Source organism: Nomascus leucogenys, chromosome 17, assembly GCF_006542625.1.
Source record: "Nomascus leucogenys isolate Asia chromosome 17, Asia_NLE_v1, whole genome shotgun sequence".
In the NCBI taxonomy this organism is placed as follows: domain Eukaryota; kingdom Metazoa; phylum Chordata; class Mammalia; order Primates; family Hylobatidae; genus Nomascus; species Nomascus leucogenys.
Window position 1 is genome coordinate 75,051,456 of NC_044397.1, and position 22,832 is coordinate 75,074,287.

The 22,832-nt window shown below is 43.4% G+C and overlaps 2 protein-coding genes across 4 annotated transcripts in view; both read right to left on the reverse strand.

The window, feature by feature from the left end:
• The window catches only part of MTURN (maturin, neural progenitor differentiation regulator homolog), a 28,043-nt gene extending 22,883 nt beyond the window's left edge, over positions 1–5,160 (reverse strand). The window contains exon 1 of the mRNA XM_030795971.1: positions 4,639–5,160. Within this exon, the coding sequence (XP_030651831.1) occupies positions 4,639–5,160 (522 nt within the window). The remainder of the gene's footprint in view (positions 1–4,638) is intronic.
• A 16,378-nt stretch (positions 5,161–21,538) lies between these two features.
• The window catches only part of PLEKHA8 (pleckstrin homology domain containing A8), a 92,479-nt gene continuing 91,185 nt past the window's right edge, over positions 21,539–22,832 (reverse strand). For all 3 annotated transcript variants that reach the window (XM_003270477.3, XM_030797034.1, XM_030797033.1), the window contains one exon: positions 21,539–21,911. In XM_003270477.3, the coding sequence (XP_003270525.1) occupies positions 21,894–21,911 (18 nt within the window). In that variant the 3' untranslated portion in view covers positions 21,539–21,893. The remainder of the gene's footprint in view (positions 21,912–22,832) is intronic.

Genomic DNA, 22,832 nt, shown 5'->3' on the forward strand with positions numbered 1-22,832 from the left:
TTGTCAAACCTGTAGAGCCAGGCAGGGTGGCCATGCCCTTGAATTCCCTCCACACACAGGGCACTAGCAGCTTTGTTTCACCCCCGGCCCTGATCATGGGGCCCACAGAGAGGGGTCCCAGGCAGAGGGATAGTTTGGAAAGGGTCGGCATGGATGGGATGGCCTGTGGAGCGAGATAGAGAAAGAGTGTGCAAGGGACCCAAAATGGAGGAAAAATAAACAGGCGTCCTTGATCATGGGCCCCTGGAACTACTGGCCTGACCCCACGTGTGGGCTGTTCTGCATGGTGGAGAGGACAGGCCTCTGGGCTCAAGTTCTTGCTCTGTCACTTCTTAGTGGTACAGTCCTGGATGAATCTCTTAAACTCCCTGAGCCTCAGTTTCTTTGCCTATTAAGTGGGAATAATAATATCTACCTCAATGAATTTTTGTGAGGCCCAATAAGAAGCAATCCTTGAACCCAGTCTAGATTGGGTCCCCTGTTGTCACTCCTGTGATGCCATGCATTCAATACAGGGCTATAGTTCAAGTTGCTCTACCACTTATTAACTCTGGAAAAGTTAGTAAAGTTTGCCATGCCTCAGTTTCTTCCTCTGTAAAACAGAGATAATTATAGAGATTATATAATTACGTGAGTACTAAAGTTAAATGAGTTGGCATATGTAAAGTGCCGAGAGCAGCGTCTGCTACATAGTAAACTGAACATAAGTGATGGTTATTATTATTATTCTTTGAAACTGAATTCTTGACATTTGACATGTCTTTTACACTAGACTATAATTTATTCATGCTTACAGATATGTACTGAGCACCCATCATGTTTGGATGCTGCTCCAAATGCCAGAACACAGTGATAACACAGACAAGGCCTCTGCTCTCGTGAAGCTTAGTCTAGTGGGGGAGGCAGAAAACCAGAAAGAGAATGCCAAGTCTAACAAGTGCTATGGGAAGAATAAAAGAGGGTGAGGTGAAAGAACATGCGGTCAGGAAGGTTTCTCTTGGGCCTCAGGAGCATTGAGGAGCCAGTTGTGTAAAGATCTGGGGCAAGAGGGTTCTAGGCAGACGGAACGCAAGTGCCAAGGCCTTGAGGCAGGAATGGGCTTGGCACATCTGAGGACTAGCAGGGTCTGTGTGGCAAGAAGGTAGATCATGTGGGGGCTTGGGGCCAGGGCAAGGGCTTAGGTTTTATTATAAAAGATGGGAAGTCAATTCAGCTGAGGTGGGGAATAGTGGTGACATGATCTGGCTTATATTTTAAATAGATTCAAAATGACTGCTGGGTAGACAGCGGCTTAGAGTCAGTCTCCCCAAGCAGTCATTTTGGATCTATTTAGTACCCCCACTTCAGTAGTACAGTAAGAGTAAGGTGGAGGTTATAAGCAAGGAGACAAATTAGGAGATACGATGAAAAATGACAGTGGCTTAGACTATCTAAGCTGCCCCTACTTTAGACACCGTTCTCAAACAACTCTGCTCAGGAGGTACTAATATTATCATCCCGATTTTACAGATGTAGAAAGTATGGCATAGAGGCCAGGAGCAGTGGCTCATGCCTATCATCCCGGCACTTTGGGAGGCCAAGGTGGGAGGATCACTTGAGCCCAGGAGTTCGAGACCAGCCTAGGTAACATAACAAAATCCAGTCTCTACAAAAAATAGAAAAATTAGCTGGAAGTGGGGTGCACACCTTTAATCCCAGCTACTGGAGAGGCTGAGGCACAAGAATCACTTGAACCCAGGAGGCGGAGGTTGCAGTGAGCCGAGATTGCGCCACTACACTCTAGCCTGGGCAACAGAGCAAAACTGTCTCAAAAAAAGAAAAAGAAAAAAAAATATGTAATAGAGGGGTTAAATAACTTTCCCAAGGCACACAAATGTGGGGAGCTGAGGTGCAAACCCAAGTAGTCTGATCTACAGCCTGTGTGCTTAACCACCACACCACATTGCTTCCTAGACAAGTAAAAATTGCCCCAGGAACATGAGGGCAGAGACTCTATTTGTATTCTAGATAGCACTGGCCTGGCACAAAGTAAACCCTCAATAAATGTTTGTTGAATGAATGAATGAATGAATGAATGTGGAAATACTTTTGTAAATTGAGAAATGCTCATGTAGACATTCTTATTGCTAAGTCCTTCAACTAATGGAAATTCCATTGATCTCACATTTTTGTCTAATGCTTAACACATTTTCCTGGGAAAAAGACAAGAACTGAGGCAGGACACTTATTAGAGGCAAACAGTAGTTTGACAAACCTGGCCTGGGACAGATTCAAGAGGTCTGGCTAAGAAAACTCCCGAGGTTGCCCTCTTGTCCATTAGAGCCTCCAGAACTCGGAGAAAGTTCCATTCTACCCAAGGAATCGTCTACCCACCCCCATCCTCTATCTTTCTATCTATTCTATTTAAATTGTCAGTTTACATGACACTTTCAAGCATTTTTCTCATGCAGATGGGAAAATATTTGAAATATGGGTGGCCTCAAGAGAAAGGCCTGATACAAATAATATAATACTTCTTACTTCTGAACGATGGTTGGATACACATATTCATGGCAAGAGAACAGCCTTTTGTCTTACTGGCCCACTTACTGTCTTTGGAGTCATTTCTTTGGGTATGGCCTGGGCAGTCCCAGCAGGAAGGCTGTGTGGGCTTCTCCCCAGTGAAATCCAGAGCCATGAGCCATTCTTGCCCTGTTTCACACGGTCAGGAGGGAGAAAGGACGCTGGCAGATGAAGGACGCCCAGAGCTGGAAGGGACCCCGGCCAAACCCTAACATTTTACAGTTAGCTGGATTCTGGTGCCCTTTCCACTGTATCCTGGGGGCTTTCTCACACTTTTGCAGTGGAGTGAATCCCTTTTTAATGATCTCCCACTCCTTCCAAAAAGAACACTTATTTACTTACTTTACCTACAGTTAAGATGGGCTTACAGGCATTAATATTATTGTTCAGTTGGCTCTTCTGGAGGCATTCTGATTAGCCCCATTTTACAGGTGGGAAAACCAAGGCTCTTTAAAAAATGAGACAAGCTCTAAATTCTGGGAAACCCCAGGTCTCTAACCCCAAATTTGTGGGGCTCTTGCTGTGTGTCAGGGACTATTCGGTGTGTTACCTATATGAACGCCTGGGTGCAGGCATTATTATACCTATATTTTGGATGTGGAAACTGAGCTCAGGGTGGGTATTTGAGCACAGTCACAGAGCCAGAACTCAAATCTGGCTGTCACACAAGGCCATCCCTCTTCTGGAGTGCCACTTCTGGAATGCCCAGGTGGATCCCTGCCCTCCTCAGGGGGTGCGTGTGGGCGGAGGGAATGCTTTATTGGCCAGGCATACACAAGCCTTCACCCCTCCAGGACCAAGAAAGGCGGTCTTGCAGTCTCCCCAACTCCTTCGCGAACTTCCCGTAGGTGGTCAGGGCGCTCGGCGGCAGGACCACGGCCCAGCTTTGTCTCCCCCACCTGAGGAGCTTGCACCAGGCCGCGCCCCGCACCGCCCCACCTCCGCCCACAAGGCCGGCGACCACACGGTCACCTGCGCCCACGGCCGCCTCCATCTTACATTTGGGGATCATTATTTATTCCCCGACCTTACAACCACTTCATGAGCACCGTGCTCGCCCTACTCCACCCCTCCCACCCCGGCTCCCCTGCCCTCCGCATCCTCTTCCTCAACTGCTTGAGCCGGGATCCCAGGTGGGTGCACGATTCAAACTGGAAGGTTTGGACACCGCAGTCCCAGTTCCCGGTCCCTCTGAGCCGGGGCTGAGGGGATTCCCCGTCATCTGGAAAAGCCCACGGGCTTCAGCAGGGCCAGGGCCACCGCCTCAACTGGAGAACCCGCCCGGGCCACACACACCTCTCGGGCAGCTCAGAGAAGCGGCGAGGGCAGCGCGGGGGCAGGGGGAGAGGCGTGCCCGCGTGTGCGCGTGAGTGTGCGCATGTGAGAGTGAGGGTGTGAGCATGAGTGTGTGTTGGGGGTGTATGCGCAGGCGCGCGTGCGTATTAAGATCCGGGGTGTAATTCCGCAAAGAAGGTCCAGGAGATCGGGCATCGCTAGTACGGACAGAGCTTTGTGTCCAAACAGGCAGTGCAAGGACTAACCCGCGAGGGCGGGAGTGGGGTTCTCCCGGGAGGGGCAATGTGAGGAGCCGAGGCTGGGCACCGGAGGGGAGCGGGATTCCTATCCCAGACGGGACGCCTGGATGTGGGAAGCTCGGGACCTGGGCTCCTGCCGGAGGCTCTGTGCGCCCCAGCCCAGGCCGGTCCGACGCGGGTGACACCCACACCCGAGGGATGCTCCACGCCAGGCACCGCGCACGGGCCGCGAGGTCGGGTTCCCGAAACGGCGCCCACAGCAGCGGGGAGAGGGGTGGCCTTTAGGGGGACGCCACACCTCCCGCCCCGACCCGGCTCCCCGGATCCTCCGGGCGCCTTGCCCGCCGCCCACCGGGCCCCACCCGGGAAGCGGAGCCCGCACCGCCCGGCCCGGGGCTTCCCCCGCGGAGCACGCGGGGCGCGGGTTACGCCCCCCCACTCGGGGCCCACCGCCGCCCACCGCGCGGGAGCTCGGGCGCAGGGACGCACCGCCGCGTCCACACTCCCGCCGGCCCCAGCGGTCCCTCCCCCAGGCACTCACAAAATTGTCGCCGCAGCCGTTGTCCGGACACAGCACATAGAAGGAGACGCCGGGGTCGGCGTAGAAATCCATCCTGCGCTCGGTCTCCTCGGTGGCTATGAGCTCGAAGGGTGTGTTGGAGCACCATTTCTCCGCAACGTCGGCCAGCTGCTGGAAATCCATCGCGGCCCCGCGCCCGCCTCCCGCCGCCGCCCGCCCTGCTGCTCCTCGGCGCCCTCCTCCCGGGCGGGCAGCGCGGCGCTCGGCTCGGCCTGCGCGGGCTCCTCCGGGGCCGGGCTGGGCCGGCTGGGACTGTTTACATGCGGTGCGGAGTGGGGCGGGCGGCGGCCGGGGACAGCGCGGCGCCGCGCCCGCGGCTCCTCCTCCGCCCCGCCTCCCCCCGCCCCCTTGCGGGCCTCCGAGGGGGTTGGCGCGGCCGGGCTGGGACGCGGGGCGGCAGGAGGGGCAGCTGGCACCCCCGCGGGCGCCCGGATTTTCCTGGGCGCTCCCGCCCCCCTTTATTTTTAAACAAACCCGGAGCATCCCGGGGCCCTGGCCATCGCGGGGCCGCCCCGAGCCGTGACGTCATGGGCCCCAGCCAATCACCGGAGCCTGAGGCCGCGCCGCGGCCTGCGAGCCCGGTGACGTCACAGCGCGAGCCTGGCATCCGCAGCTCCGCGGGTTACCTGGCAGTGGTGCGAGCGCTCAATACCTGGTTAGCGTTTCTGTGGAGTTAGAAAGCTCAGGAAGCGTTTACCCAAATGCGATTTAAATGCAAGGGAGGCCATAGAACTGCAGATAACTTGGACCTTGTCTGGGGCTAGCAGTGGAGGAGCTGAGAAAATCTAGGGAAAAGGGAGTTTTTCTTTTTGCAGAAACCAAAGTTCTACGATTGATTTAAGGGAATGTGTCTTCTTAATGCATTTATCAGACACTAATATGAATGTTCACTTGCAAAGGAAGGGCGTGTGTGATTTTTTATTTGCGTTACGTAAAGCTGAATATTTCTTAGAAATGAGCCTCGTAAGACTGGCTTCAGTATTATTCAGCTTGAATTCACATTGCATAACCTAAAAAGGTCAAGAGGATAAAGCACGTTTTAAAACAAGAGTGTGTGGCCCAACGATTGCACCTGTTGAGTGCTCACTGGCTGCCATATACTGGACAGGCATTACTGGATTGCAGAAAATGCACTAGGGTCCTCGCTCGCAGGACTTGAACACTACAAACACAGACACGTTATAAACATTCAGCCAGCTTTTTTCTTTAAAGTGTGTCTTCTGAACCAGGCACTGTGCACGAATTTACATTCCCACCAACATGTATATATGTTTCCTTTTCTTTGCACCCTCATCAACATCTGTTGTTTTTTGAATTTTTAATCATAGCCATTTTGACTGGTGTGAGATTGTATCTCATTGTGGTTTTAATGTGCATTTCTCTGATAATTAGTGGATGTTGAGCATTTTTTCATATGTTCGTTGGCCGCTTGTATGCCTTTTTTGAGAAATATCTGTTCATGTCCTTTGCCTGCTTTTTAATGGGGTTGTTTTTTTTCTTGTTGAGTTGTTTGAGTTCCTTGTAGATTCTGGATATTAGTCCTTTGTCAGATGCGTAGTTTGCAAATATTTTCTCGCATTCTGTAGGTTGTCTATTTACTCTGTTGATTATTTCTTTTACTGTGCAGAAGCCTTTTAGTTTAATTAAGGCCCATTTGTCTATTCTTGTTTTTGTTGCACTTGCTTTGGGGTTTTAGTCATAAATTATTTGCCTAGGCCAATGTTGCAAGGAACTGAATTCTGCCAACAACCTGAATGAGCTTGAAAAGCAGATTTTTTTTCTCAAACTTGTCTTTTCCAGACAAGAACTGAGCCTGACTATTACCATGATTACAACCTTGGCAGAACCTGAGCGAGAATCCAGTGATGCCATGGCTGTGCTAGGACTTCCGACTTTCAGAACTGTGGGCTAATAAATGGGTGTTGTTTTAAGCTGTTAGGGCTGTTTAAATTCTTCATGCAGCAGTAGAAAACGAATACACAGGACAATGAAGGAGACAGGCACATGAATATAAAAATGCAATATGCTGTTGTAAAGTTACAAAATGTTCCTTAAAAAAAAAAAAAAGTATGGGTGTCTCCAGATAGCACAAGCTTCCTTGCAGTTTTACCTGGCACCACCATTTAAAGCATAATATGTGTTCCAAAAATGAATTCCTTAAATTTGAGATGAAAATATGAAAAATACATTCCTTTTTTCCTTTTTCGGTGTTTCCATGTGTTTTAAAATGTATCAGTCAAATTTGCTCCAAGTGATGTGATCACAATTATGAAGTTATGTTTATTTAACAAATAGTTTTTGTCAGAAAATGAAAAGTTCTTATGAAAAATAGAATTTTGGGTACAAAGCAATTGGTCAATGAAATGGATACCGTTGGGTTTCCTTAGAAATGCATTGAGAGCAACAGCAAAAGCTTCAGAACTCCATGTCTGCGTTGATTCCTCCCTCTGCCATTTTAAGTTTTATGTACATCTGCAACTTCCTTCATTGCTTGGAGCTCAGTTTTCTTTTCTGAAAACAGGGACAACAGTGAGATAAAGTATACAAAGTCTTTATCCCAGAACCTAGCACACAGTAAGAACTCAGTAAATGCCATTATTACTCTTAATCTACTTCTTAGGGATGATGTGTAAGAAGATCAGCTAATGAATTTTTAAACTAAAATTCAGGAGTGATATGATTGGTAATACTGGTCACAGATGAACCTAAATCTCATTTTTTTTCCAAGTCTTTAGAGCAGGGTTTCTCAGCAGCAGCACTATTGATATTTGAAACCAAAAATTCTTTGTTGTTGGAGGCTGTCCTGCACATTGCAGGATTTTTAGCCACATTCCCTTGCCTCCACCCACTAGATGCCTGTAGCATCTCCCTCTACCCTCCCCTCTCTCCACTGTGAGAAGCAAAAATTCCTCCAGACATTGCCAAATGTCCCCTGAGTGCAAAATTGCCCCTACTTGAGAACCACAGATTTAGAGAGAAAAGTCTTGCAACAGTCGTGTTTTGGTCACTTTTACTAACTAATGGAAAGGGTGTGCACATAAAGCAGCTGAAATTCATCCTGGAAAGTTCATCTGCAGAAGTTGCTTGAAATTTTGTTTCCTTAGAACAACTGGTAAAGCCACCAGTTGCTTAACTAAGAAGATCATAAACCTTTGCCCTGCCTCCCTCCTGCTTGGGGAGAGCCCTGTGAGGCATCCCACGTTGTAGGGCTGTATTTAGGCCTCATGCACAGGGCAGTGGTCATTTCAGAACTCCAGCCAGGTATTTTGTGCAGCCAGTAGGTAAAGAAACACCAGCGGCTCCCATACCCCCTTTCTTGTGTTCCCATAGCCTTTGGCCATGGTTTGGAAGTAGAAAGAAAATTAAAACTTCTCCCCAGCCAGGCGTGGTGGCTTGCACCTGTAATCCCACCACTTTGGGAGGCCAAGGTGGGTGGATCACTGAACCCAGGAGTTCGAGACCAGCCTGGGCAACATGGTGAAAACCTGTCTCTACTAAAAATACAAAAATTAGCCAGGCATGGTGGCATATGCCTGTAGTCCCAGCTACTTGGGAGGCTGAGGTGGGAGAATCCCTTGAGCCCTGGAGGTTGAGGCTGCAGTGAGCCATGATCACACCACTGCCCTCCAGCCTAGGTGATAGAGGGAAACCCTATCTCAAAAAACAAAACAAACAAACAAAAAAACTCATCCCCACCAGTAGGCAGAGTTGTAGTCTTCATTGTATTTAAGGAACGTTTCTGTTCATTTATAGAAATCTGGACTTCGCTGTCTCTGAAAATATCACCATTTGCCTTTCGGAGATGTGTGTTGGCAAGAAGAGGAGACATATTCAAACCCCACTGGCTAGGACATCAGGAGCTCAGTATGGAATGCAAAGGCCACCCTAGACTGTCCTGCTAATGCTGACTCTTCTGCCCATTTCTGTTCTCAAGTTCTCCGTGGCTTTTATTCTAGTGTAAGTTTGATGTTAACATATAATTTGACCTTTGATTCACTCCTATGTTGTAAGTCCGTTAAATTAGCCCTACTTTTTGATAAATCTGCTCCATCCATATAGCCTTGTGGTTATTCAGTTGGAGGAGGTAGGTAGAGAGGGAAGCGTAGCTGGTTCCACATTCACCCTTCACCTGAGCGCAAGGTCGTCTCATTGTATCAAGAGGGACTGTAGACCCCAGGTTCCAGGAGCTGGTGGTCAGGAGAGAGGTGTTTGATTTGTCACAGTGGTGATGGGAGAGGTGAAAAGACGATAGGATCTGGAGAAGTAACTCCCAGGACAGCAACACAGGAAGGATGAGAGCTGTCTTCTCCCTGCACTGTGCTCCAGAACAGTGAGCCTAGCAGTGGGGTAGGGAGGGTAAGCAGAGGGCAGACATGAGTTAAGCCTGCGCCAAAGTTTATGTGTCACTGCAACTAGAGTCTGAAAGAAAATCAAGTTGGAAGTTCAGCAAAAGTTGAAGATCTATGTAAATGAGTCATTGTGATTTACCCCAAATGCCCAGTAAAGCTCTGGAAAAGGATTTCCTTCAGCCTTCCTACTCTGGGACTAGGAAAATCCATTCTAAATTTTGTTTCTGAATCTTCCAACCTTCGTTTTTACAAAATTATTTCGTTTTTGGACATTACTCTGAAAGGTTTGGATGTAGAATTTGAGCGAGTTAGGGGTTACATTTTGGCTACAATTGCCTTCAAAACATGCCTAGCTGATCACATTCACCTGGTAAACATTTTCCTTTTATATATGTCAAAGAAACAGAAATACTTATGATTTAGTTTTTAGCTTCTTTATTCATTTGAACACCTCAGTATTCTGTCTTCTTCAATGATTCCCCCTTGCCCGTATTTTCAGCTGGAACAGCTTCTTATTTTCCCTATTTCTGAACACTTTCAGGGGCTTCCTTCAGTGAAGCCCAACACACAAAACGTCCCTTTCAGCAAAATCCCAGCGGTGGTGCTAAGGGACTAACACAGACTTTAAGGTCACAAAACCATTGTTGTAACATTTTTCTCTGTTACTTTTCTGATAATGATGACAGTTCTGTCTCTATCATATTTGTTGAAACTTACTAGGACCCAGTGATACTAGCTCATCCTCTAGAGAGAGGTCCCAAGAGCATTACACCAGATCTCCTACAAAGATGTGGGATTTCCTCTAGGAAAAGGTGTGTATCCAGGTAATTTACTAAGCCAGAAGCTGCTGTGATTCTATGGCAGCCTTATCTCTTATGACATGTCCATTTACTAAGATTTGGTGATCTGGATGATGGCACAGAGTGCTGTACTAAAGCCTGCCCCAGATGGTGGGTGTGCATGTCATCAGCTATGATAATGGGAAAGTGGCTGATGGAAAGAGCACAGCTCTGATATGTGACACAATGGAAACATTTGGGCGTTAGAAAGACTTCAAATTATGACTTTGCCACTAATTAATTGTGTGATCTTGGATAAGTTACTTAACTCCTGCAAACCCCAGTTTTCTCATCTGTAAAAATGGAATAAGGACATATGCCTTATGAACTTATAAGGATCTGAGAAAATAAATATGTGAGCGTGTGAGAGAGTGAGATGGGGGAGGGATGCAATGAATAAACAAGTTTCTAAAAATGTGAGGAATTTGACTATATACCCAAAGTTCTTATAGCAGTGACCTTTGGTCTATAACGCATGTAGAGGTATTGACTTAATTCTAGATTTTGTTAAATCAGGTGTACATGTTGAAAATTTTAAGGTGTATCAATTAGAAATTGCATTCATCTGATAATAAAAATCTTGACTAAAGTGACTTGAACAAGATAAAGTTTCTCTTTGTTTCACATGAATGAGATCTGGAGGTGGGCAGTGCAGGACGGAATTGGCTGCTTCTTAATCATCAGGGTTTCAGCTCTTCTTTCTGCTTTACCGTCCTTAGTGTGTGGCTTCCATCCTCAGAGTTGCCTCATGGTCCATGATGGTTTCCGGAGTTCCATCTACACCCACATTCCAAGCAGGATAAAAGAGGGAAGGACAGAGGAACACAGGCCAACTGTCATTACTTTTTTAGTCCCAACCAGCAACTTCCTGTTACATATTATTGTTTCCTTTGTATCAGTAGTTTTTCAGCAAGGTATATTTTCCAGAATCTTATTGCTAAGGAAGAAAAGGAGAATGACTATTGCAGGGTGCTATAGTTTGAATATTTGACTCTCCAAGCCTCATGTTGAAACTTCATCCCCAGTGGTGGAGGCAGGGCCTAGTGGGAGGTGTTTGGGTGGATCACACATGAATGGCTTGGGGCCATCCTTGCGGTATTGAGTGAATTCTCACTCTGTTCGCTCCCGAGAGCTGGTTGTTAAAAAGAGACTGTCCCCTCCCCTACCTTCCTTCCTCTCTTGCCATGTGATCTCTCCACACAGGCTCCCCTTCTCTCTTCCACCTTGAGTGGAAGCAGCCTGAGGCCTGCACCAGGTGCAGATGCTGGTGCCATGCTTCTTGTACAGCCTGCAGAACAATGAGCCAAATAAACCTCTTCTCTTTATAAACTCCCCAGCCTCAGGTATTCTTTTATAGCAACATAAATGGACTAAGACACAGGGCATCTAACAGTCTCTGCCACAAAGGTAACCACTAAGTATTAGAAAAAGAATGAAAAATTCCAAACGAGGAGAAAGAAAAATGGGAAATAAAAAAAACTCCATCAATCCAGTAGATAGAGAAAGCAATAAAAAGAAGCCAAGGTGGAATAAATAATTCCAATTAAGTGTAATCATAATCAATGTGAATATAGGAATCAATGTGTGACTTAACCCACAGATGAAAACATAGAGTGCCAGACAGAATAAACCAAACAGCCAGGCATAGTGGCTCACACCTATAATCCCAGCACTCTGGGAGGCCAAAGCAGGAGGATTTCTTGAGCTCAGGTGTTTGAGACCAGGTTGGGCAACATAGTGAGACCTTGTCTCTACAAAAAAATAAAAAATTAGCTGGGCATGGTGGCCTGTGCCTATAATCCCAGCTACTTAGGAGGCTGAGGTGGGAGGATCGTTTGAGCCCAGGAGGTTGAGGCTGCAGTGAGCCGTGATCATGCCACTGCACTCCAGCCTGGGTGACAGAGCAAGACTTTGTCTCAAAATAAATAAATAAGTAAAAAAAAAGCAAAACTCATCTATATGCTGCTTACAAGAGACACAATTTCTAATAGAGAAAGTATGAAAGCAAAGAAATGGGAAAATATACAATAGGCAAATAACTTTAAAGGATACTTTTTTTAAAAAAGGTAAAATCATGACACAAAAATATAGGATGAAACATCGAAGATTTTATTTAACTTCTTAATTAACTCATAAGGGAACCAGTAAGATGCTATATAGGAGAATTCAATGTACTACACTTTTATCATTGAATCAGGAATGCTGAAATGAATGTACAAATAGATGTAAAATTGGTTAATATCCCTGGGACAATAATCAATTGCTATTCACTGAACACAATTTTTATTTCTATAGACAATAACTTTTTACATTCCTATAAGTGTTCTATATAGGAGCTCAAAGATCATGAAAGGCACATCATTTATAGAATCAGAAAACTTGGAAGGGGGTGCTCTAAAGCAAGGTATAGTTTTCCATTGAAGACACCAGTCCACCTTTTGGTCTATTTCAGTCTTTCACAATTTTTCCCTAGTGTCCCCTTTCCTTTCATGATCATAACAATTTCAAAGGGAGATTATTCTTAAGTTTGGCTTGCAAAATCCAGGTCCATATAGTATTAATCACTTACAAAGTTAACTTCTGTCTAGAAGTTTTAATAAGGAATTCCAAATGATCTTTTAGAAACTCTTACCAAAAAATGTCACCCATAGTATCTATATGTTTGGGTGAATTTCTTTCTTTTTTTTTTTTTTTTTTTTTGAGACGGAGTCTTGCTCTGTCACCCAGGCTGGAGTGCAGTGGTGCCATCTCAGCTCACTGCAACCTCCGCCTCCCAGGTTCACGCCATTCTCCTGCCTCAGCCTCTCCGAGTAGCTGAGACTACAGGCGCCCGCCACCACGCCCGGCTAATTTTTTTGTATTTTTAGTAGAGACGGGGTTTCACCATGTTAGCCAGGATGGTCTCGATCTCCTGACCTCGTGATCCACCCACCTCGGCCTCCCAAAGTGCTGGGATTACAAGCGTGAGCCACCGCGCCTGGCTCTTTCTTCTTAAATTCCTCCAAATTTCTTGAATTTCTGGCCTGATGGGAATAATATTCCTCACCTCCTGTAAGGCTGGGATCCTATAAGCCAGACACCAGCCAGTTTTCCTAGGAGGGCTTTGTATGCATTGGCTCCATAAGTAACATCAACTTTAGCTTCTGAAAAGTGGCTGGTTACTTCTGATAAAATAAGCATCATTCTCAAAAAGGACACTCCAGGTAAGGCCCTGGTTGTACAACTGATTCATCCAATTATATCCTAGTAAGAAGGAGAAGATATTCTTATTGAGCTTTTACATAAAACTATGTTGCCATGAAAAGCAAAGAGACTCAGTAAGTTTCTGGATTCTATAGGATCAGTGAGAATCAAATACAATTTAAGATGTTTCATTTCAGTTTATGATATGGTTTGGCTGTGTCCCCACCCAAATCTCATCTTGAATTGTAGCTCCCATAATTCCCACATGTTGTGGGAGGGACCTAGTAGAAGATAATTGAAACATGGGGGTGAGTCTTTCCCGTGCTATCCTCATGACACTGAATAACTCTCACGAGATCTGATAGTTTTATAAAGAGGAGTTTCCCTGCATAAATTCTTTTCTCTAGCCTGCTGCCATGTGAGACGTGCCTTTCACCTTCTACCATGATTGTGAGGCCTCCCCAGCCATGTGGAACTGTGAGTCCATCAAACCTCTTTCTTTTGCAAATTGCCCAGTCTTGGGTATGTCTTTATCAGCAGTGTGAAAATGAACTAATACAATTTACAAAAGTAGTCTACTAAATTTTATAGGCTGTAGATAGCTTAGAAAAAAAGAAATCAGTTTATGTATACAACCAGACTATAGAACAGTGAAACAAAATCAACAATATTATTTTAAAAAACACAGTAAAATTTCCCTCATCAGTTCATTTAGTCTTATGTAAGTAACTCTTGTTCGGAGGATCTTGGGTTAGCAGTTCTCCAGACTAAAAGGAGTCCTAGAGATCTTGACTGAGTTTACTCATCTGAGCTGAGAGTTATCTAAGAGATATCAGCTCAGAAAGCTATACCCAAGAGTCTATGTTTTAAAGTGTCAACAGTTTGAAATATCCAATACAGTCCTTCTCCATGAAGCTCTGAGACTGTCTTTCTTGGTTGAAGACACAAAATCTGGCCTGTAGCTTATAGCAGGGCCTTCACACAAGCCTCAGAGTGAAAAAAAAAAATCTGTAGATGACAGAGACTTAGAGTGGCTGTTTTTAATTTATAACTGGTAACCCTCAAATGTGACAGGTCAGATGAGGGGTGCATAATTATAATGCAACCAGTAAAGAAATGTGGTTGCTTCTGTAGCGTGCCAAAGATAATAAAGCCATTCCAAAAAATAAAATAAAAAAATAGGCAAATTGTCTCTAAGGATAATAATTAAGTTTGCATTAAAAAAATCTGATTTATAAAAATGGAGGAACACAATTTTTATAGAGAAAAATAAATTGAGATATAACATAATTATGAGACATAATATACCAAATATATGAAGTAAAGAGATTCAGCAGTAGGGCCTAGGCATTTTATTTTTTATAAAACTCCATAGTTGAAAACAACTAGCTTAGGAGATAGTAAATTCAAATTAAAAATATAAGACTGTGGCCAGGCTAAGGAAACATTTTAAATAATAACTGAAATTAGGATTGAGAACACTACACTGTCATCTAATATCATCAGGCAAAGCATTGTCAGGACTCTGATAAATAAAGAAAACACAACATATCAATTTCATAAGAGTTTGATCAGTGTTTTCCTTGAGGGTAAAAATAAATAATGGACAGCCAGGGCATTGATAAATCTCCAGGGATTTCCTCTAAAGTCCAGATGCTCCTTGGCTTCCAGTGAGGTTAAATCCCAATAAACTCACTGTAAATAAAAAATGTCAGAAGCCAAAAATGCATTTACTACCCCAATAAACCCAGTTGAAAAATCATAAGTCAAACCATTGTAAGTTGGGGACCATCTGTATACTATTTCTGAAATAGTTACACTAACAATATTTTATTTACACAAATCTAACCTAGGGAAGACTAAGTACCTTCTCTGGTTAGATAACTCTTCTCATATAAATCCTACAATAGTAACACATCAAAGAAACCTAGCCCTTATCTTTTTATGTGATGAAAGAAACAAGTTTGTGATTTTCAAGGGATACACTGGAAAATCTTAAAGATATTTTAGGTGTAAAAGATATCCTAATTTTCTGTACATTTAAAAATAGGGAAAATGTTAAATTTTATGTTCCATGTATTTTATTACCATAAAAATGGTTAAAAAATTATGATGAAAGAATGGCAAAAAAAAAAATTCTGATCTTTTTTTATTTGTTCCTAAATTTAAGATCTAATTTTTTTGGAAGAACAAAAATTTGAAAAAAAACTTATCAGAACATATTTGAATGCTTAAGATAGGATCGTGGGTGCCTTAGAAACAATACTTTATTACTTATTTGAGTCACAAAAAAGCATTTTGAAATAAACATAGAAGGCAACATGATTAAAAAGAACCTTTGCTCTTTCATAAGTGAAAACCTTTTGTACTTTTTCTTTTTAAATAGTCGAGGATCTAGTAAGGTCAACAGAAAGCACAGGAAATTATTCTGGTAAGACCTAGAATCTTTGCTATCCAGGCAGATTACACAGCAAGTAATGAATAACCTTTTACATTGTCGGTGAAAGCATTAATCAGTAAAACAACGAAAAAGGCTTACCAAAATTAGGCAAACTTTGCTAAGATTTCAACAGATTATGGAGCTCCTTTTCCGACTCAAGTATTATAAACGAAGGCAAATAAAATTCACTTTCCAAGTTTGTCCTACATTTTGCTCTTTTTTATCCCACACAAACTGACATTTTTCTTTAGAACAGATCTCAGGGGGCCTGCAAGGTCAAAACTAATTTTATTATAATACTAAGATATTATTTGTGTTCACATGCTTTCATCATTGCTATCTTCAAATGAATCACTAAATATTTTGAAGATTTTCAGTTTCTATTTTTAATACAGTAAATATTGATAGTCAGAACCCACATAACAAAAGTTCTTTGGGGTCCTCAATAAGTCCTAAAAGTGTAAAAAGGGGTCAGAAACAAACGAAGAAAGCCCATCTACTGCTTTAGGAAAATTACTCTTCTTCCTCAGAAAACAAAAGCACACACACAGTTGTATTTCTTTGTCACTACTGCTCCTAGTTTAGTCTTAATAAGTCATATTAAATACATTTTAACCAAAATAGCTGACATCTGTTTACAATGACCCAAAGATACAGCCTCTCTGTAGCATACAAAAATAAGCAAAAGTATATAAAGTTAAACTGGGATTAGCCATCAATGTTTTGGTATTATACCTTACTTGGTTACATATGCTAGAAAGTCAAGTCAAACTAGCTTAAGTAGAAAAGGAAATGCACTGGGTCAGGTAACTGATAAGTTCAGGAATTGGATAACTTCAGGCATGGCTAAATCTAGGTGCCCAGGTAAAGTTATCGGATATCTATCTCTCTCCATCTCTTGGTTCTGTTTTCCTCTGTGCTGGCTCTGTTCTTCAGCAGGCTGTCTTCTCATGCTGAAAAGACAACCCCTAGCAGCTCTAAGCTCATGTGATCTTTAATTTCTCAGAGCTCAAAAATGAGAGATCCACATTCTCTCCTTCTAAGTGCCTGATTATTCTCCCTAAAAAGTCCTTAAGTAGTTCTACCTGGAGCTGAAGCCCACCTCTGAGCCGATCACTGATGCTAGAGGTCTGTGATACTCTAAAAGCTCAGCCTGGATCCTCAGCCCACCACTGTGTTTGAAGACGGGGATCCCTTGATTGCAGGATCTACCACATCATTCAGAAGAGGGAGCAGCTGTTCTCTGCACCAAGTGTGATGCTGAAATGCTTTCATTAAAAGGCAGATTTGTTTAGTGGAAAGAAAGCCAGACTGGCATTCAAATGACCTAAGGTTTAGTTCTAATTCTACTATCAACTAACTGTGTGACCTTGACCTTGGGTAAGCCATTTAACTTCCTTGGACATTACTGTTTCATCCATAAAATAAATATGTTGGATTAGATTATTTCAGATCTAAATGTCTATAATTGTATTTCACTAATTCAGGAAGAATCCAGGTTCATTCTTCTGTTCTGGGACTCAAAACAGATGAGAAAATGGAGAAGTACGTTCTAGTTGTCTTAGTCAATGGTCTTCTGGTTGTCAATAACAGGAACTCATTCAAGCTAGCTTAGTGGGGGGAAAGTCAGGAGACCTTTGTATAAAAGTCCAGAATATCTCACAGAACCCAAGGACAGGAGTGGGTTTCATGACAGCTGAGAACCAGGAACTACTATTTCCAGTCCCTTCCTCTCTCTCTCCCACCCCTCCTCTTCTTTGTCTCTAGCCAGATCATTTTCCATCCTTTAGTTTGCACATCTGTTCTGTTCTTCTCTTAAAATATCCACTTTCCTGCTTCTCCTGGCATGTGGATGAGAATGCTTTTCTATGATGGCAGCTTCTGCTCATCAGTTTCCATTACCCTCATTCCAGTTAACAGGTTGTCTATTACTGAACCCCAGCTCCAATTTGATTGGCTCACCTCAAACTCAGGAGTCCCTTCACGGACAGGAGAGCAGAGTGAGCCATCACAAACGTTATGTCTTATGGAGATGGAGATATTCTCAATGGAAGGGGGTACTGAGCTGGGAAGACATTGCAAAGGGTATCTATTTCAACAGTTACATTGTGGTCGTTTTTCTATACATACAAGTGCAAGGTACTACCATAAGGAAAGGAGAAATTTACAACTATAAGGCTTTTAGACAACCATGCTTTTTAAAAAAACAACTTCTTGGAAGGGGGTGAATTCATAGAATATAGGAAGCTGAATGTGAGTCATAATAACCTTATTTAAGAAAGTGGGGGAAAAAAGCCCAGTGGAAAGTAAGCCAAAAGCATAATAGATAACGGTTTTAGGGTCTTGTATGATCTATGTATATTTGGCAGTGAGGACACCAAGAGATCCATATATAGATACAGTGGTATTTCTTTTCTGAAACAATTAGAATAGCCAGATGGGCCAGTTTTCTACAGCAGCTTCTAAGCCAATGTGTTCTGATTCTACCTCTTAGAAGAAAGGCCATCTGATGGACGCCCAGGCAGAATCGCAAAAAGTTTCACACTGACATTCTCATTTCTTTAGTCATAGCGCTTACAGTGCTTTATATACACATATAAAAATCTAGGCATATTACTTTCCTTTATAGGTCTCTAAGGCCCACCTAGTTCAGCCCTCTTCAAAAGTTCTTTGTGGCAATAATACCGAGACAGTTGGATGGAACTTCTGTAGAATGAATAGCTCCAAGCAACTCTAGGCCTGGGCAGGAAAAGTGTGAAGTCCCTGGTATGTGCAGGACAGAACCACATTGACAAGGCCAGCATCTTTTCCTGGAAATAGCAATTTGCTAGTTTTGGATCTTTGACCCTGCTTATTTATTGATTTGGAAATTTAAACAGCATCGTCTCCAAAATGTGCCCCTGGGCAGAGATACAAAGATTAAAAGTCACACATGAAGGCAGCCAACTCTTTTTCCTTGTAAAGGAAAGGAAATCAATAAACTGTAGGTTTTTTTTTTTTTTTTTTTAAGACAGGGTCTCGCTCTGTCGCCCAGGCTGGAGTGCAGTGGTGCAATCTCTGCTCACTGCAACCTCCACCTTCTGGGTTCAAGCGATTCTCCTGCCTCAGCCCCCCAAGTAGTTGGGATTACAGGCTCCTGCCACCACACACCTGGATAATTTTTGTATTTTTAGTAGAGAGGGGGTTTCACCATGTTGGACAGGCTGGTCTCGAACTCCTGATCTCAAGTGATCTGCCCGCTTCAGCCGCCCAAAGTGCTGGAATTACAGGTGGGAGCCACCGTGCCCAGCCAATAAACTGTAAGTTCTTCATCCCTTTGGCCACTCCTCTCTTATCATGGTGGCCCAAATCCCTCTCCGGGTCTGTTTCTGACCACTGTCTTCCTGACACCTACCCTGAGCTGCCACTTTCTGACCAACCTCCCATGGAAGAAAACGGAAGCATGCGTGGGTCAAAGAAGAGGCAGACCTGAAAAAGAGAAAAAAGATACCTATTTTTTCACGTGGAACCCTGCCACTGCTGCTTCCTAGTAAATCACAGTATGTATCCTTTGGTTCTATCATTGGGCCATTGTTACATTTTTCCCACAGATTAAATAGATTAATCATAAAATCTACCATGATTGATTTGGTAAAGAAAAAGTCAGTTCTCTGGTTGTCAATATGTTACTGGTTTCCTCTAGCAAAGGCAACCATGGGTTGGCCTTCTGTCCCAGTGTCCTTTTTGTTTTAGCATTTGTCTTGGAAATAATTGTCACAGTTTGGATGATCAATTACATGATCATTCTACCTGTGGTACTAATGCTCAGAGAAGCAGATCAGAAACCTACTTATGGTGTTTGAAGTCCCTTATTTGTATCTTTAACCAAAGCAAGTTGGCCACCAATCAAGCCAACTGAATTACAGGAAGTTTCAACTAATGCTCTCAAGTGAACATGCATTAATTTCACCCAAACTAGACCTGACTGGTGACTTTAAAATAGGTTCTTAGTTGTGTCTTTTCCAATTTCTCCACATCACTGTGTTAAATTAGATTTAGCCTGAAGCTGCCTCCTTACATATTTAAGTCCAGCCTAAATGTTTAACTGAAACCTAACTGGATATGTAAACAGACTGTTGTAACCTACACTTGCACCCATCGCAGAGTTCTGGCCAATCATAGGCATATTGCTTTCATTTACAGGTTTTAGTTTGGCCAATCACAGGCAGCCAACTGTTTAAATTGTATTCAAATAAAGCAAATGCTGAGCTGTAACCAATCCAGCTGTTTCTGTACCTCACTTCCGCTTTTTTGTACGTTATTTTCCCTTTTCTGTCCGTAAATGTTAGCCGACCATGTAGCAGCCCTGATTCTAGAGGCTGCCCCATTCTCAAATTGTTCTTTACTCAGTTAAACTCTGTTAAATTTAACTTGTCTAAAGTTTTTTCTTTTAACACCTGCCAACACGTTATTTTCGGTTTTTTGTTTGTTTGTTTTTTAAATTATTTGTATTATAGCCATCCTACTGAGTATGAAGGGGTATCTCATGGTGGCTTTGATTTGCATTTCCCTAATGACCAAGTTCTTAGCTTTTTGATAGCACAGAGAAGGCTGTTTGCTCTCAGAGGTTTGCATTGTATCTCAGAGGTTTAATATTCTCAGAGCTGAGAATACAGTAGGTGTTAACAAATCTCTCATTCAGCAAACATTCACAAAAAGAGCCTGAGTTTTGTATGTCAGCTGAGTACCAATAAAAAAGAGTTATATTTAGCGTCAGGAGGCCAGAAGATCAGAGCACATAAATACATCTTAAAGACTGTGACAACAGGCTCCTAAGGTGACAAATTCACACCTCAACATGAAGCAGGGTGGAAGCTTTAGAAGCTCTTGAATCTGATGCAGTAAAATGGTGGCTGAAGGTCAATTACAGTTAAAACAGGTATAAGCGGCTGTTTTCATCTCTCTTTTCATTGTAATAAAATGTGTCTTGGCAGAAACCTCTCCAAAGGAGATGGGTGCCCACTTCCCAGAGGTGTTTGGTGGATTAATGTGAGCAAAACACTCTGTGATAAGACTTCTGCTGCAATTGAAGGGAGAGTGCTCTTATTAATGAGACTTCCAATTCAGAGCATTTACTACATGTAAGATACTGTCCTTGGCAGTTTCTTAATAGCTGAGAATGTAATGCATGGCTTTGAGACATTATCTCAATCTTAATAACAGCTGCTTCCGGGGCTGCAGCACAGGTTCTGTCTGGGTTTAGATCTGAGCTTTCACGTACTAGCTATGAGATTTAACCTCCGCACGCATCAATTTTCTCATCTAAAAAGGAGGAAATTAAAATGCCCACCTCTTAGGGTTGTTTTCAGGATGCGCTAAGATAAGCTGGTTAACTTCCTACATGGGAGAGAAGTCAGTACATGTTAATTCCCTTTGCCTTCACTTAAAATTAGGAATATTATAGATATTATTCCTTCTATTTTCTAGATGGGAAAAGTGAGGGATAGGTCCCGTAGTGACTGAGAAGTCATCATCTTTTGGGGTGTCCTCCCAGCTCACAGCCATTTCCAATTCCCTGGGAACTGTCCCCTGACCCGAGGTGATGAATCCACAGCAGTCATGTCTCTACCACGGGCCAGTGCCCCTCAGGCCACCATTGATTGAATGGAGGAAGACAGACATGGGACTTAAGTGGGCCAATCAGAATCTTGTCCAAGAATTTGGGAATGAGGCCAAGATACAGAAACGTAGAATCTGCATGTGGCTAAAACTGTGTCACATAACTTAGGCATTGATGCCACTATATTTTGTCGGATGAATGGGAGACGTAGAGAAAGATGGGCCTCAGAGAGAGAAGACAGAAACAGATATGCAATAAGAAGCAGCCATGGCAGCTGAGAAAAGATCCCAATGGCTTCCAGCTCCTGGTTCTAGTCCTTTCTCAGCCCAGCCCATGCCTTTCCCCTTGGATTCCACGAGATGCCCACCTACCTGCAGAGTTATCATGAAGCCCCTCATGTTGCTTCTCGTAGTTTGGTAGGCAAGATTTTCACAGGCCACAAACTCAAATAGGCAAGCAATTGAGCTTTATTTTCTTGTAATATAATTTAATTTCTCTTTTGAGACCTCATTCTATCTGATGGCAGAAGAACAGTCAAATAAGTTCCAGATAGACTCAGTCATTTCAGGGTTTTCTCAGGCATTTTAGGTCTCACTTAACTCAGGATACTCTCACATACTTCCTTCTCTCCAGGAGGCATCTCGGGGCTTGCTGGGCATCCTGGCCCAGAGGCATTTAGTCCAGGCTGATCCCCTGGAGAAAGGCATCACCCAGATGTGATGCATCCTGTCTCATGCTGGGTCATCATGTCCTGCAGGCCACTCTGCACCCACCTGATTCTGAGTGACAGCCCTCCTGGGCCACCATCAGACATTTGCATGTCCCTGTTAGAAATGAATCAACCTCTCAGTTTTTAAATTTTTAAAAAAATAAAAATATGAATAAAGTCTTGGCAATCTTTAATCTACAGGAAGTAGAGCTGTGTAGTTATACTTCCAATCTGTTTCTAATATCTTGTTGGCAACATAAGCATTGTGCCTTCGTTTTTTTAGTGTACACACTAAACTTTTGAAACTTAAAATTCTTTTTCTCATAAATTCTGGCAGTTGTAAATCAAAACTGTTGTTTTTAAAAGATTTTAATTTTTTTCTGGAGGGAGGTCTTGCTCTGTCACACAGGCTGGAGTGCAGTGGCATGATCATGGCTCACTGCAGCCTTGAACTCTGGGCTCAAGTGACGCTCTTGCCTCAGCCTCCTGTGTACCTGGGACTACAGGTGTGTGCCACCATGCCTGGCTAATTTTTTTATTTTAGTGGAGATGAGGTCTCACTACGTTGCCCAGGCTGGTCTCAAATTCCTGAGCTAAAGCAATCCTCCCACTTCAGCCTCCCCAAGTGCTAGGTTTACAGGCAGGAACCATCGTGCCTGGCCCTAAATTTAATTTTTAATAAATCACATTTTAAGGCTATTATTTCTACTACAAATTTTAAGAAACTAACTTGGAACTAATTTAAGTCTCAAGAACCTAACTTGGAACTCAAATTCATTTGGCCAAGACATTGTATAGTGCTAACTTAACTAGGAAGGGCCATGGGGTAACTTCTAGGAAATGCACACACACATATAATTTCATTGTATGGCATGAGTTTGAATTGATTTCTCAATTACTGTGAGCTGAGAACCCCAGTCTCCCAAGAATGCCTTCTATCCTTGACTCTGCCTGCCTCTCGCAATTTCCAGACTGTCTCCTTAATAACGTTCAATCTGCCTTCCACAGTCATTACGTCAACTGGGCACAGATGCTG